Genomic DNA, 17,234 nt, shown 5'->3' with positions numbered 1-17,234 from the left:
ATAAAGAAAAAGTCAACAGAACACACAATTTAGCTCTAGAGTAAATAGTATTTGTACTGTCACAAGGAAAATAAGCACTGACTTCAGTTAGTAACAAAAATGCCTTACATAGTAAATAGCTTATATTCAAAGGACGAAGAAGGGGGAAATGTCAGTGGTGCAATATAACTTAACTAAACCCTCATCTACTAAAAAAGAAAGCTGACAGGTTACACACAAATTAGGAGAAAAAAAAAAAAAAAGTAATAGAGCCAAGCATGGCAACACATGCCTGTTAATTCCAGAGTCTGTGGAGGCTAAGGCAGAAAGCCAGCCTCACCAAATTAGTAATACCTTGTCTTAAAAAATAAAAAGGGCTGGGGCTGTAGCTTGGTGGTAAAGTGCACCTGTGAGTTAAATCCCTAGTGCCACTAAAGAAAGGAAGGAAGGGGTGGGGGAGAAAGCAATAAAGCATATTTAGAAGCTTGAAAGAAAATTCCAAAATAGGTCGAGAGTTATATTTCAACTAGGAAGCAGAAGTGGGATGGAGCACTGGGGAATGTACTTTTTATTATCTTTGATCAGCTTTGTTTTTTCTTCTTACCACATGCATACATCTATTTTTAAATACATATTATCAAAATTACAACTATTTATTTTTAAAATCACCAGAGTTTAAACTGGAAAACATGTGGCTGATTTTCTGGAACCCAATGAAAGCTCACATGAAGTTGTATGAAAAAGCGCTATATGCAGTATGTAAGTAATGTCTGATCCAGAACTTCACAGCACAATCCAGAATCTTGATCACGTCTCACCATTTCCACTCTGGTACCTTACTGATTAGGAAGGGTAGGGAAAAAACTGTTCTGTTATTTATTGTGTCAACTATGAGAAGAGGTGTTTTTATGGGCTGGTCAAGTCAATGCAAAAATTTCCATCAGTGTGCTACTAACTGAAAGGCAGGGACAATGCATTCTCAACTTTACAATTAAATGGACAAGGACACCACTGAAATATTAGACATATGCTGTTTATCCAAATTAATCTATTAGATGAGGGCAGGACAATTATCCTAAGCCAAGCAATTAATATGTAAGGGAAAGACTGGAAGCAGTGTGATGGTGATGCCCACACCCTCAGCTACCTGGGAGGCTAAGGCAGGAGATCACAAGTTGGAGGCCAGCCTGGGCAACTGAAAGACCCCACCTCAAAATGAGATCAAAAAGGGCTGGGGATATAGTTCACTGGTACAGCACTTGCCTAGCGTGTACTAGGTAGGGCCTGGGTTCAATATCTAGCATTGCAACTGCAAAAATAAAAAATAAAAATAAAAATAGAAAAAAAATTCTATATAAAAAAACCCCATGATATTTAACATTAGTTTCATTCACTCTCACACAAGTTTTATAATAATGAATACTAATTTAAATATTCTACGATATTTACAAGCAAACTCTTCACACATAATAACATGTTTTTAAAAATGAGCTAGATATAACTAAGCAGAATGTACTAAGGCTGAAAGGAATCCAGAATCAAGGGGGAAAGTTTGCAACCAAGAAAACTGGTCAAAAAACCTACAAATCACCCACTTGTGAGGCCCTGAAGGTCAACGACTTGCAGTGGGAACAGAGGTCACACGGCACCCATCCTCTGATCCAGACTGCATACTGACCTCACAGATGATTTAAGAACCGTTTAACATGTTACCACTAAACAATTTTATAACACATTTTAAAAATATGAAGACTTTCAAGGGCAGGGGAGATAGCTCAGTTGGTAGAGTGCTTGCCTTGCTAGCACAAGGCCCTGGGTTCGAACCCCAGCACCCCCCACAAAAACAAAAACAAACAAAACACTACAGGAACACAGTACACTTCAGCCTCTGCGGGAGCGGCTGCACAGGGCAGGACGTTCAGGAGCCTGTCCACCCACCGCTCACCCTGCACGTGGGGATAAGGAAGGCGGCATGCCCGCAGTGGCTGCTCAGGCACTTCCACCGCCTCTTGAGTACAGTAGCAGCACCCACCCTAGAGCTCGGGGTGGTTTTGTTTAAGCTAAACACAGCGTAAGGGAGAAATGGTTTAAAAACCTTGTGCAGCAGGAGCAGCGAGGCCCACCTGTACGGGGGCAGGACGACAGCACATGCGAGCAGCTAGGCCCTGTCTCAAACAAAGAATCAAACACATCTGGGATGAAACTCAGGTAGAGCACCCCGGATCCAAGCCCCAGCAGAGGTGGGGTGGGGAAACCCTGTGCGAATAGGTCTCAAAAGGAAGAAACATGCTGGAGGCCGCGAAGAGATCTCCCACACAGGTGACAGTCTGGGGTGGGGGACAGGCAAGAGGAAACTGTTCACTGAACACGGACAACAAGCACACAACTTCAACCATGATGTCCGGAGTCATGACCCCATAAATGAGGTGCGCAGACCTAAAACCCTACCAGCTGGACAGCCCCAGACCGCTGAACTACTGGGTCCAGTTTCTCTTTGTCATTAAACTTGGAATAGCTGTACCTGGGGGAGAATCTAACTCATGTTAGGATTCTGTAAAGGAAAAGGAGGTCATGGAAAAAAACTGAGATTCTAAGACATGTCTTCAACTTTGAGTTTGTGTGCAACATGAAACTTGTTTTTAAACAGGCAAAATAATTTGTAAGTGGACAAAATAGTTTCTGGTTAGGCCCACGATACTGGGGGGAGGGTATTTCAAAAGGTACTTTGGAATTCATTTTTATTAACTTCAAGCAAAACCTACTTTGTCAGACAAATGCAGTGTTTTAACTTTGTGAAGCAAAATAAATACTGAAATATTTTGTCATTTTTCTGCTTGCAAGTAATACTCCACTGCAATTTACTAGCTAGGGCATTAATCAAACTATGGAATAATATTAAAGAAAAGATTTCACTAAAATGTTAGCCAGGGACAGGGTTGTGGCTCGGTGGTGGAGCATTTGCCTAGCACATGTAGCACATAGGGCCCTGGGTTTGACCCTCTGCACCACATGAAAAAGTAAATAAGGGTATCTTGTCCATACAACTAAAAACCATTTTTAAAAAATGTTAGCTAAACTTAAGGAGTTTTATGTTGTAATATGTGGCCTATCTCTAAAATTCTATAAAAATCATTAAGGAAGTCTTACTAAAAATGGTTTTCCTGGTTGTGTATTTGTGGACTAATACTACAAAGGGACTAAAGCAATTTCCCTTAAGAATTTGTGTTTCAGCAAGAAAATGCCTATTTCTGAAATAGTGAGGGACATTTTCTATCATTTGCCAGACTAACATGACTTGCTGAAAATAAAAGGATATTTAAAAAGGTACATCCATTATTTTCTGATGCAGGAAAAATGAACAGGCTATTCCTATTTTGAATGCTAGAGCAAAATCAAGACCTAATGTCAAAGACCCATGTTAGTAGTTACCAACACTGACAAAATTGCAAGCACAGAGGGAAACCTTAAAATGGCCTTCGCTGCGGAAAAAAACACCATCAGACTGAGGACAATTTCAACTGTCCACTTGCCTCCAATTTCTCTTACTCCAATCAGACTTGCCAAGGAAACAGCTCATCAAAATGATCAAAGGTGCCCAACTGTCAAATTCAGTGGTAACAGTTCTCAGACATCACCTCAAATGACAGTGACATCGAAAGTTCATCACTCACGCTTCCTAAGTACAGATGTAAGTAAGTAAGTATAGATGAATGCTTGCTTCATCTATACTTCAAAAAACTACATTTTCTTGGTCACCTTTTCTATGTCTACTTTACTGGTTCCTCTTCTCCTGACTTCTTTTGTTGGAGTCCCCAGAGGTTAGTTCTTTGAAATCTTCTACACTCATTCCCTTAATGACATACAAACTTACGGCACTATCCATGTTCTAAAGATTACTTAATGTATCTCAGGTCCAAATCTTTTTCCTGGACTTGATATAAACACATCAACCACCTAAGTAACTGCCTTGCTACCTCTCAGATTTACATCTAAAAGTAACCTCTCCTTTCCCAACCCTGTTCCATCTGCAATTGTGTCCATCCTGGTTGACAGTAATTCCCTTCTTCCAGGTGCCTTAACTAAAAACATAGAAGTTATTCTCTCTTCTTCTTTCCCTTGCACCTTTCATACAATATGTCAAATCTTCTCTCTGCTTTCACAATTTAACCAGAATTCAATACCTCTTGCAATGTCCACTACCGCCAATCCAGTAAGATTATCTCTCATCTGGATCACTGAAATAGCTAATCATCTCCCCACTTCTGCCCCTGCCCCAGGGGTTGGCTATTCTAACGCCCCGGCCAGGGCCAGCCTTTAGGTCTTCCAATGGTTTCTTCCATTTCAGTAGAAAAAGCCCAAGTGCTCTAATGGCCTAAGGTTCTACCTCTCATTGCTCTGCCCATACCTTAGGTCCTGCCACTGCCCAGTCCCTCTGCACAACTTGTTCCCCTCCCTCCAGGTCTCTGCTCAGATGGCCTCTTCTCAACAGGACTCAAACGTTCCCTTCCTTCAACTGCCTGAACTCCCACCGTCCCCTCTCTCTTCCTCCACTATTTTCCCCAGAGTACTGAACACCTTCTAAAGAATAATACCATTTACTGGACAAGTCAACCCTCCTTTTTGGATAGTTACTTATTCTTTGATTCGACTTCAAAATGCGACAAATGGTAGGTTTGTAAAGGTTGGCTGCAATGTAGAATCTGAAATATAACAGGAAGTGTCAATAAATTTTTCAGTTACATTAAAATCCACTGGTCTAATGCTATGAATCAAGCTTTTACTCGATCATGATTCCATTGTACCCCATACTGGTCATTTGAAAAACACTGGTTAAGTGGATTATGCTGGTCTCCATATGTTGATATGTTTTATCAACATTATTTATACTTCCTTAAATGATTTTATTGATATTGATATTCTTATTCATTAGAAACACCCTTCAGCATTAGAAAGCTGTCACTCTGGAGATGGGGGAGTCAACTCAAGATTTTTAAAAGTCTAATTTTCATTTCAAAACAGTTTTAAAAGACTAGTTTTATTATTGACAACAAATGCTATGAGTGGTTGTCTTTAAAGCACTTCCTGTTTGAGAAAATACCTGCCAGAGTCAAGTTCAAACAGTCCATCAATAAGTGTTTCCTCTATGAAAAAAAAGAGGTTAATTCAGCTTGCAACTGAAAACAACTATAGAACTACACATGAGTAGGCCGGAAAAGGCTTTCTCCCTGTTTCCCTTTTTGCCACACTGAATGTTAAAGATGTATACACAAGGGTCAAGATTTAATAAAATTAATAAATTATTGCCTCCTCAAGAACACACGGGCATTTTTTTTATAATTTCACGTGCCCAAGATGAAGACTACAAGGACTACTGGTTCAGCCCTCCTGCTGCCCTCACACCTCCAGTGCATAGCTGTAACACCTCAGACCACCAAGGGGTCTTGAGCACTCTCAGGAGCCCCTGACCTACACTGCTGTGCTGCACTGATCCACTTACGTGGGTAGTTTTTTAGAGAGCATTCTACATCAGGATAAGCAATTCCCCCAAATTTTCTAATCTATTAGTGGAATGAAAGAATATTTTTATGAGGGAAAAAAAGAAAGGATATCTGAAAGTTTGTGTCTCCCCAAAATTCAAGTTCAAATCCTACCCTACCTGTGTCTTGGGAGGTGATGAGGTAACAAGGGCAGTGTCTGCATGTTTGGGATTAGTGCCCTACAAAAGAAGAGAGCTGGCTAGACCCTTCCACTACATGAGGACACAACGAGAAAGTACAGGGGGTAAGAAAGAAGACCCTCCCCAGACACGAGAATCCACCAGGGACTCAATCCAGGCTCCAGGACTGTGGGAAAGAAACGTTTGCTGCTTATAAACCACCTGGTTTACAGTATTTTATTACAACAGTTCAAATGGACTAAGACACAGGAAAAGTAGCAAAAATTGAGGAAAAGGAATAGGAGAAAAAAGTATGAACAGTGTAGTGGAAATAATCTATATTAACTATACTTTATACTAATTCTTCCCTGATCATACAAAGAAGCAGGTGAAATTAATTTAACAACAAAAATCATAGCAGGAGTTTCTCATCGAATTAAGTGATTTAATAAGTAAAAGAATTATGATACTGAAATGAGCAGTTTCACAGATGATCTGCAATAGTGCTAACTACATGTATCAAGTTCTCCCAGTCATAAAGCTGCACAGAAAAAAAGTCATCCACTTACAGTCTGAAGGTTTATCACTCCCATCTGAGATAATCTCCCTCAAGTAGGGAAAAAAATGGTGAATGGCCTCTTGGTAGACATATGCAGCTGACAGAATATACAAAGTATTTAAAAATATATTTCCTATGATCTCTTTATATACAGACTTAAAGTATCATTATAAGTATGGCTAAGATTAAATTGTATTTATACTATTTTTTCAGGCTGCCACAATATGCTTCTGTAACTCAATTAACCTAACCAATGACCTTACAAACTCTGAATATTAACTCTGGCGAAGGCATAATGAGACCAAAGGGTGTCTTGAAAAAAGCACGAGTTATGCATGTGAGTATGTCACCCAGACCCAAGGTCCAGTGCTAATCTGTTTGAAATGTTCCTATTTAAAAATACAGTTCCCAGAACATTAAAAATCTTTCTGAGATCCCAATGCATGCTTGAGTACACATAAATTTTAATTATCAGGAAAATAACCCAAAGGCTCCATGTTAAAAAAAATCCTGAGGCTGGGCAGGTAGCTCAGTGGTAGAGCCCTTGCCTAGTAAGGTTATAATCTAGGTTCCATCCCCATCAACCCAAACTGATTCTTTAAAGTAAACCATGCTTAGGCCAAATAATACCTGTATGGAAAGCAGCCCAGGCCAACAGTCTATAAAGAGATCATTCTCCTTTTTCCTACGTGGTAGTAAAAGTGAAAATAAAATGAGTTCCACTTTATACATTTCTATTTGGACAAGAAAAATCTAGTACTTTATGAACATTCTAAAACTACTGCCTAAACAACTTTGACATATAAAGAATTAGACATCTTAAATTAATAAGAAAAGTTACCAACACAGTCTGTTCTGCATTTCTACAATGCTTAGCACACAACAGACTGCCAGGATGTCTACAGAACTGAATTTATACATTATAGAACTTGGCAGGTCCTTTTAAGATTACTTACCCCTCATTTCATGTGCATGAAAAAGCTGTCCGACCTTTGCTAAGTGATTTTTTTACACCCCAGTATTTTTCCGTATTTTGAAGGGGCTGATTCAGATGGCCTGCTTTTTTTATGCTACTATTTCTCTAAAATGCTACAGCACGTTTTAACAGAAATCAGTGCAACCACATATGCACATGAAACTCAAATGAAATGCAAAGAAGGAATGAACAAGTCTGAGCACCTATCTTGCATCAGCTCCTACATACCAGTACCTCATTCAACAGAAAATAACCTGCACAGGTTAGCTTTGCTGGGAGGTTGAGGGAGCACCTCATCTGTGTATCTAGATACTACAAAACTTCTCCATTTCTGTTCTTAAAGCTAAAGCTGAACAGAAAGGCCTCAACTTATACATATTAACAAAAACAGTGGCTGATGATCCTAACCTAAGCTGGGAAATTAGTGCAATAATGCAAATATTTATTTAAAATATTAAGTGTGCTCTATTTTTAACAACACTTGACATATTAATCCCCGGTGTAGAGAAACAGAAATGTTAGAAGCTAGAAAGGTCTTAGATAGCACATAATACAACCTCATTTTACAGACGAAGCAACTAAAATCAAAGGATTCGTCCATTCCCCGGCAAAAAAAAAAAAGTGGCCAAAACTAGATCTGTCAGGTGTCGCAATCACATTTAATTACATGAGAGAGTCCAATTACTTGCATGACAAGACATCTTTACTGTTAAAGACCATATATACTGCTACCGGTTTAAAAAATAAATAAAAACATTTTCCTGGCAATAAACATTTCAAAAATATGAAAAGCACCTGGATCTCACAAATAGAAAAATGTTTTTATGCCAGAACAGTGGTTGGCCCATAACTGAAGTACAATTAAATATTTGTTGGATGAATGTGTGCCAAGTAAGGAAAGTATTGCCATCAATGGTAACAGAGTGCACATGTCCAAATCGAAGCAAGACAACATGAATAGAATTGCGTACATATTTAATATTCTTAAAGCGGTTGATCAGGAAACAAATGATAGCCTTTAAGGATATGATGTTTTACATGGTTACACAGGTGAAAAAGGTGTCTTAACACAATTCACCGTAACGATTTTGGATAAAGTTAATCCTAGCACTTAAAATTGCTATAATTGACAGGGCGCGGGGTGCACGCCTGTAATGCCAGCGACTTGGGAAGCTGAGGCAGGTGGACCCCAAGTTTAAGGCCAGCCTCAACAATTCAGCGAGACCTTGTCCCCAGATTTAAAAAGAGGACGGGGGCCTGGGGGTGTAGCTCAGTGGTAAAAGAATCAAAACAAAACAAAAACAGCTAGAATTCTCCAAATAATTTGTAAAGAACACACCTAACAGGAAAACTAAGCAAAATGGCTGTAGATCCCAGGCGGGCCATCAGGGAACTCGGACTTCAGGCTCAGTCCTAATCTTGTACACACGCAGTAACCACCGTCCAAGTACTTGACCTCTCTCTACCCCACTTTCTCCTTTGAGCAGCAGAAAAATAGTGAGTGTGTGCAAGAGGACTGGGTCACGCAGGGGGAAAAATCCAAAAAAACCCCGACTCCAAAGGCACTGCCGATTTGCACTGCATCTCGCAACCGGGAAGGGCTGGAAAGAAAATTCCAAGCGCCTAGAACTGACCCACAGCTCCCACCCGCGAGGACGCCGTGGCTGCGGCGGTCCGGCCCCTTCGGCGCCCCGAGCGCCGCCCCCGCCGGGCCGGGCCCGGAAACCGCCGCCCGAGGTCCGAGGCGGGGCGTGCGCGACGTGCGGAGGCTCAGCGGGCGCCCGCCGAGCCGAGGCGGAGGCGGCCCCGGCGCCCATTTTGTCCTCGGCCTCTGCACTTTCCGCCCCGTCTCCCTGGGCACCGCGACCCCCGCGAGGTCCGGGGCTGGGCCTACACCGGCCCCGCATCCCGCACATCGCAAGGCCGCGGGGCCCCGTCCGATCCCGGGGTCGGCGTCGGCCTCGGCCACGCAGGCCTGCGGACCTGGCCCCCGCCTCAGCCGCTCCGCAGCTCGGAGCGCCGCCGGGCTCCATCCCGGGCCACCCGCCCAGGCCTCGCCTCCCGCCCCACTCCCAGGCTGGAGCGTCCCCCGCCCTCAGCCCCGCCGCTCCTCAGCCTCGCCCCTGCCCCTCGGCCCCAGGCTGCACGCCCCGTCTGGACCGTACCCCCCAGCAAACAGATGCACCAGCGTGTCCCTCTGGCTCATTCTCTCTCCTGCATGTCCTCCGGGCGCTGCGGCGGGACGCGGATCCAGGTGCCCGCTATGGCCGGCGGCTTCGGTCCCGGGAGGAGCTGCACGACGCCCCCGGGACGGCGAGGGGAGCTGACGGAGAGCGGCTGCAAAAGGCACCCAGCGCAGCCCTCCCTGCCGCGCTGCAGCCGCGCCGCCGCTCGCTCTTAGGGCGCGCGGAGCGGGGCGTGGACAGTCCTAAGCCCCTACATAAACAGAGGCTCCCATTGGCTGCAGCGGCATGACGTCACGGGAGCGGCATGCCTCTTTCACGTGATCGCTAAGGGGTTTCTCAATGAAAGGGGCTGCGAGGCGGGGCCAGAGCGCGTGCCCAGAGGATAGTAGGTCGCGGCGCCCTCGCACCTAATCCGCTAACCCGGAAGGCTGCGCCGCGCCTCCTGGGCCTGCGCAGACCAGCGGGCCGATCAGGGCCAGCGTTCCTGGCCCAGGAGCCAGGAAAAACCTCCTGGGTGCGGAGCCCACAAGTACATATACTTTAGAAGAAAATAAAATGGATTTATGACCCATTCTGCTGTCTGGTATCTACTTGAGAATAACACAGAAAGCTTGTGCAAAGTTGCTCAATGAGCAACATTACAAACGTATAGTATTGCAAACATGCCTTGTAGTAGGAAAATTCGGGAGAAAGAAATCATGGAACATTCTTGCTATGGACTAGTATGCATTGGTGAAAGGGGTATATATGGAAAAAAAATCTTCAAGGCGTAGTAAAAGGCAAAAAGGTTAAACACCAGGGTTTGTTTTAGAAAGAATGAACCGTCCATTTACTCATTCTATTGATCAACAAATGTTTCTTATATGTATACATAGGAGAGTCAACCTCAATGGGAAAGAAAATTATTTCTTTCTCCAGAACAGTGGTTAAAATATTTAAATTTTTGTTAGTGATTATTTCTGAAATGTGCAGACAAGTCCAGAAAATAATAGCAGATACCCAGTGCTCATAACGCAGACTGAACAAATTTCAGTATTTCTATCTCTTTGCTTACACAACTGTCCTTCCATCTTCAAGACCCTCACTACCTTTTACCACCCACTTGGAATTCTGCAGAACCCACCTTCCTTTCCTTCCAGGGCCACTTCATGAAGGCTGGGCTGATTGCTCTAGCTCTCTATGTTCCTTACCTGCCCCTACATTCCTACAAAATGCAGACTGCAAATGCTCATCTACCCCACCTTAAAGGATTAAGTGTGTTAAAATATTCAAAGCACTTACAACAGTGCTTTGTAAGTGTTAGCTGGAATTAGTGTTAGAATTCTTTTACTGCCTTGGTTTTGTTTGCTTTTTAGGAGAGTCTTTGTTTCCCAGGCTGGCCTCAAACTCCTGGTCTTGAGTGTTCATTCCCCCTCAGCCCCTCCAGGCTGTGGGATTTACAGGTGCATGCCCCTCCTACCCTTCCTCTTCCTCATAACAGAAATGGCAGCTGGTATTTCTTTAGTACTAAGATTCTAGGCTGTGAGCGAAATGTTTTGTAACATGCTTATTGAGCTCTCACTAATCTATGGGGTAAGCAATATAATTAGCCTAATTTCATAGGAGGAAACAAGGCAGGGATAATTACATGCTTTGCCCAAGATTACCTAGTTTATCCAAAGGAACCTGGATTGGAATTTGGTAGAATCTGATTACGGAGTTTTTGTTGGTAAGGTAAGTGCTGCCCATTAGGGGATAAATTTGGGCAAAAATGGAAAAATAGAAACAAAAATTGATACCACTGGCCATTGTGAAAAACGGTTACATTAACATTTGCAGGGTTTATCTTTCTCTTATAACTTTATTGAGATACAATTCTCATAAAATTCACTTTAAATAGTGTGACTTAGTGGGTTTTAATATATTTTCGTGGTTGTGTAAATATCACTGTTACCTAAATCTGGAATAATTTCCTCACCCCTAAAGCAACCCTATTCCTATTGGCAGTGACTCCCATTCCTCTCCTCCTCCTTGGAAACCACACATCTATTTTCTCTCTCTAGTTTTTCCTATTCTGGACATTACATTTTAATGAATCATATACCATGTGACCTTTTGTCTGGTTTCTTTCACTGAACAACGTCTTCGAAATTTATTCATGGTGTAGCATGTATCAGTCCTTTATTCTGTTTCATGACTGAAAAATATTCCCTGGTATTATAATCAATTCTTGTTTATCCATTCTCAGTGGATGGCCTTCTGGGTTGTTTCCACTTTGGAGTTATTGCTGCCATGAACATTTGTGTATGAGTTTTACCATGGACATATATTTTCAGTTTCCTCTGAGTTTACATTGAAGAGTGTAGTTTGGGGGTCAGCTGATAATTCTACATTTAAACTTTTCAGAAACTGCTAAACTTTTTCCAAAGTGGCTGCACCATTTCAGGTGTATTTCTTTTAAGATAATAGCTGAAGCTCCTTGTTTTTGACATGGGGCCTGCCATAGGAATTACGTTTAATGAAGTTTCAGCAACTGGTAAAGAGGAAGTCAGAGTTCTTATGTGCAGTGACGATTATTCCCAACCGCAAGGATAATTCTTAATGCGGTCATTTCCTCTTGAACCCAGTTCAGATGCCACAGTGGAAGCAGACTCTGCCCTTGCAAGTTCTGGCCACAGGTGTGGGCGCGGTTGCTGCAGGTTTGCCAGGATTGGAGGGTTGCGCTGTCACTCATGCTTGCTGAGGCTCCACCACACCGCCTTCTGCCGGCTCTTTTATGATCTTCCTTCCTTATTCCTCTTAGCTGGAGTACGTAATGGAGCTATTCCTTCAGGATCAACTCTTGCTCCTTGCACAACTCAGCATCTTGGGGCTCGTGCAGGAGAAGGACCTTTGGGCATGGGTGGGGCTGAGGCCGAACTCCTCTCAGACGCAGCTTCACCCCCGTGCGCCCCCATTCCTGCCTGCCCAGACGTCTTCTGGGAATTGTAGTTTTTAAGTGACTAGGGAAAAAGGCTGATCTAGGTCGGGGTGGTCACAACCCCAAACCGTCCTCAAAACAAAGCAAGCTCCCTGTGAAGTAAGGGTGGGTCTCGTTTTTCCAGACAGGCACTGTTTTCTAATTTTAACTGCTAAAGGACTGGAGGCGACCAGCCCTCAATGACTGTCAGGGTGTGTGGGGGCTGGGGGGCAAGTAGGAGAGCATAGATGGACTGATGTCACACTCCCCGCTTACCCTGGGTTCGTCTCATAGGTTCTGAAAATTCCTGTACGTTTCAAGCCTTGGATTGGCAACATCGCTTTTAAATTTTCTTTTTCTTTTTTTCTTTCTTTCTTTCTTTCTTTCTTTCTTTCTTTCTTTCTTTCTTTTCTTTTCTTTTCTTTTCTTTTCTTTTTTTTTTTTTCTACTGCTGTTGTTTATCCGTGGGTATATTCTCTTTGGCAGATGTCTTTTTTATTTATCTTTCTCCATTTTGCTCTTAATAATAAACAATACATTCAAATCCAGAGGAGGACAGTCCCCTTTTTAGCCTCCCTTCCTAATCCTGCTCCTCAGTGGAAACCATCAGGGGTGTTACTCTGGGTGCTTCATCTCAGAGATCCAGATTTCTACACAATTTTCTATGGCCAGACACTGATTGTTTTTGATTTTTAAAAATTTAAAAGAGATTTGTCGAATTATAATTAACATAAGTGAGCTGCACATATGTAAAGAATACAATCCTATATGCCTTGACATGTGTGTACCTGGAAACTATCCCTGTGGTCAAGGTGACCAACATAACTATTACTGCCTCCTGGCAAATCTCCTCTAGCCCCTCTGTAATCTTTCCAATTGCCGTGGACCCTCCCAGACACGCACTATCTGCTTCCTCCTACAAATTCATTTGCATCTTTCTAGCATTTTGTTTAAACAGAACCACAGAATATGTCCCCACCCCCTCCTTTTGGCTATGTCTTCTCATTGAGTATAATTATTTTGAGATTTATTTATGTAGTAGTATGAGTTAAAAGATCATTTCTTCTGTTATGGCTGACATTTAGGTTGTGTGCAGTGTTTGGTTGTTAAACAAAGCTGCTATGAATATTGACCTGTATGCCTTTGTATGGATCTATGGTTTTAGTCCTCTTATCTGCAAGGCATTATTGCACACTTGCCGAGTATTTAAATTAATACTCCCTGCAACCATTGTAAGGATGTGCCATTTTATAGATGAGGAAACTGAGATACAGAGAGATTAAGGGATTTGTCAAGAAAACCCAATAAGCAAGCAGCTGAACTGGAATACAGATCTAAGTGTTCTGGCTCCAAACTCTGTTCTTCGCTATCTCAATTTTTTTTTTTTTTTTTTTTTTTTTTTTTTTTTTGAGAACATAAGATGTAGTTCCTACAAAAACCCAAAAGCTTTTGGAAGGATATCAAAAGATAAGGTGCTGGAGAATTAAAAATGGGCACTTCCCTTTGACCCTGGATGGAAAATCACAGGGCTATTGCTTCTTAATGCAGGTTGAATCTCCGGTTGAGCTGCCCCTCCCATCCGCCACTCTAACGTTTGTGTTCAGCGATGTTTAATGGTGCTTAGATACGCAGGCTGGTGATAAGCATACGGAAGTAGTATCCGAGATAGATAAGGAGCTTTACTTGGAAAAATGGGTTTTCCTCGTAGTGAATCAACATTTTCCTTGGGGAAAAGAAACTCTATATCTCTCTGGGACCAATTCAGGAGCTTGTCCCAGGAGCCATGGGAATAAAATCCAAAATTTAAAAAAAAAAAAAAAAAAAAGGAAAGAAAAGAAAAGAAAGACTTTCCTTCTTTCCAGGAGAGGAATATTGGAAATGTGGGGCAGTCTTACGAAGGAAAGCAGAGGGTTCACTGAGATCAGAGTATGACCTGTTTTCTTCTTTTGCGCAGACATGCGGGGAACTTCAAAACCGTGCTTCTTAAGAGTGATATGCTTGGCCTGGGGGTGTAGGTCAAGTGGGAGAGCCCTTGCCTGGGATGGTTCAATCCAGCCGTGGATTCAATCCCCCGACTGCCCTTCCCCCATAAAAAAGGCAGTACCCTGTTTCCCCTTTGTTTACCCATCTACGGTTTCATCCAGGACGCTTTTTCTGAAACCCAATTAATTTGTTGGCATTTGCATCTTGTCTTTCTTTGTTTTTACTGAAAATAGCAAATAAACAACCCAATTCAAAAATGGACAAAAACCTTGAATGCCATTTATCCAAAAAAAGATACACAAATAGCAATTAGCTCATGAAAAGATGCTTAATATCTTCAGTCACTAGGGCAATGCAACTCAGGAAATAGGACTTCACACCTGCTAGGATGGTTAAAAACAGACAAGAGCAACCCCTGCCGCTCAAAATATCAAGTGTTGGCCAGGATGTGGAGAAATTGGAACTGTTCCTCAAGAAGTGAAGCATAGAATTATCTTCTGATCCAGCAACTGTCCCTTGGGGCATATACCCAGAAGAATTGAAAGCAAACACTTAAGCAGACACTGCACACCAAAGCTCCCGGCGACAGAGTGCACATGACCAGAGAGGGAAACATCCCATCAAGATGTCCATCAGCAAAGGAACAGATGAACACGATGTGGTCTACACATACAGCGGAATGTTATTCAGCCTATGAAAGAAGAAAACTCTGACATGCGCTACAACATGGAAAAAAAAAAAAAAAAAAAAAAACTTTGAAACATAATATTAAGTGGAATCAGCCTGACACAAAAAGATAAACCTCGTACCATCCTGCTTATAGGAAGCACTTGGGATAGTCAAAGTCAGAGAGAAAAAGCAGCTTAGTGGGTCCCAGGGATGGGGAGGGGAGTGGGATGGGGAGCAACTGCTCAGGGGGTAGAGTTTCAGCTTAAGATGAGTGAGAAGGTCTGGAGATGAATGGGGACAATGGTGACCCAATAATATAAAGTACTTCAGTTGTACGCTCAATAGTGGTTCGTAGGCTAAGTTGGATGTTATGTATATTTTGCCACAATAAAAAATAATACGAGAATCACACATGATTGTTGTAAAGGGAGCCATCTTGGAGATGGGCTCCAATCCCAGTCCAGCCTTCAGACAACTGTAGCTCCAGCCTCCATCTTGACTACGACCTCACGAGAGGCCCTGAGCCAGAACTACCAAATTAAACTCTCCCAAATTCCCCAACCACAGAAACTGAGACATTAAATGTTTATGATTGTTTTAAGCTAAAAAAAAAAAGCAAATATATAGTACTAGAAAAATTGTAAGGAAAAACATAGAAGTCTCCAACCTTCTCTTCCCTGTCTCCTCTTTTGTGCTCCTACGGGTGACTAAACTTTTTGCTTTTTATTAAATTCCATATTTCTTACTGATAGCAGTTCATGATGCTTCTCTTGATTTCAGACATTGTCTACTCACTTCTGGTTATAATGCATGCAGATTAAGTTTTTCTTACTTCATTTTCCTGCTCCCCCCTTACCCTGATCCGTCTTTCCCAAAACCTTTAGGATCTTCCTTTTATCCCTGGTTTGGAAAATTCCATGACCAGGTGCCGTGATGTGGGTGGTCTCTTCATTCATTGTGCTGGATACCCAGTGGGCCTTATTGGTATGAAATGAAAATCTGGGGATCACCGCTGGACTGTTTTCCATAGGTTTACAGATGTGTGCTAGCTTAGGTCTCTCAGTTCCCAATAATGAAAGGTGTATTTGATATTTTCTTTCCCCTTCAGTACCTGATATGATGTTAGCACTGGGTCAGCACCCAGGATCAGAGGCCATTGGTGGGAAGGCTGGACTTCAGGTTTGGCAGCAATGCTGTGACAAGCAGTACTGACGAGCACTTGGGACTTGGTGTGGTGGAACACACCTGCAATCCCAGCGACTCTGGAGGCTGAGGCAGGAGGATGGGGAGTTTGAGGCCAGTTGCCTCTCAGCTTTCGGCTAAGATCAAGAGCAAGTTTAAGGCCAGCCTTGGCAACTTCAGGAGACCCGTCTCAAAATAAAGTTTAAAAAGGGTTGGGGATGTAGCTCAGTGGTAGAATACCCCTAGGTTCAATCTCCAGCTAAATAAATAAATAAGAATGCAATAATGGCTTCATTTTATAGGCAACTAGGTCCCTTGAGCCTTGGTTTGGACATGAGGTCAGCAGCTTTTCACCTCCTCCAGCCTCTGCTCCAGACTACAACCTCTTAACCTGCTTCATTGTTGTGTAAATCAGTAGGACATGGAGAACAGGACTGGAGAGTCTTCTTGTGCTTGGAGTTACAACCAAAGATGAGGGTTGAAAAAGAAAGCTCCAGAACTCAGTCGGAATTAGCTGAGAAAAGTCTCCCAGGAGTATGAGTTATTAATGTTATGTACCAAGGTTTCTCCACGCCCTCATTTAATTCTTTAATGTCTTCTTTAGGATGTCGGTGAAATCATTGCCACCCAATCTCTAAAGTTGGCTTTTCATCCTTCCACTGATTAAGAAATATTTTATTTTCACTGCTTTCCCAAATTTTGGTGAAGACCTTCAGATCTAAAAAAAGATGGAATAACAAGAATCAGAAATGATATTAAAAAGCTGGCAAAATATATAAACCTATGACTTTGAAGGCCCTGGAACATTAAGCAATAAAAGACTGATTTCTGATAGTTGGAAAAATAAACAAACTAAGCCATACAAATGCCAGGGCTGATGGCTGGGAGAGAGTTTCCAGGCCACAGTGCAGGGAGATAGAAACCAGGTGGAACCTGGCAGACATCCTGGGACGAGGACAAACAGGTCCAGGGAGACCAAGGCAGCGAGGGTTTGTCGGGCAGAGGATCAAGAACCCCAGATACTGCACTCTTACCAGGAGTTGTTGGCTGAGTACTGATCAGAGCATGCATGTGACAGCAAGAAGCTCTTTCAGAGTTAGAGGGAC

The 17,234-nt window shown here is 42.6% G+C and overlaps 1 protein-coding gene across 1 annotated transcript in view; it reads right to left on the bottom strand.

Annotated features, from left to right (window-relative positions):
• SLC25A36 (solute carrier family 25 member 36) overlaps positions 1-9,899 on the bottom strand; it is a 32,040-nt gene extending 22,141 nt beyond the window's left edge. The window contains 1 exon segment of the mRNA XM_079100449.1: positions 9,336-9,899. Within this exon segment, the coding sequence (XP_078956575.1) occupies positions 9,336-9,376 (41 nt within the window). The 5' untranslated portion in view covers positions 9,377-9,899.
• Positions 9,900-17,234: the final 7,335 nt, after the last annotated feature.

This window comes from Sciurus vulgaris, assembly GCF_902686455.1.
Source record: "Sciurus vulgaris genome assembly, chromosome: 10".
In the NCBI taxonomy this organism is placed as follows: Eukaryota; Metazoa; Chordata; class Mammalia; order Rodentia; family Sciuridae; genus Sciurus; species Sciurus vulgaris.
Note: the sequence above shows the minus strand (reverse complement) of the source record. Positions and strands in the feature narration are given on the sequence as shown.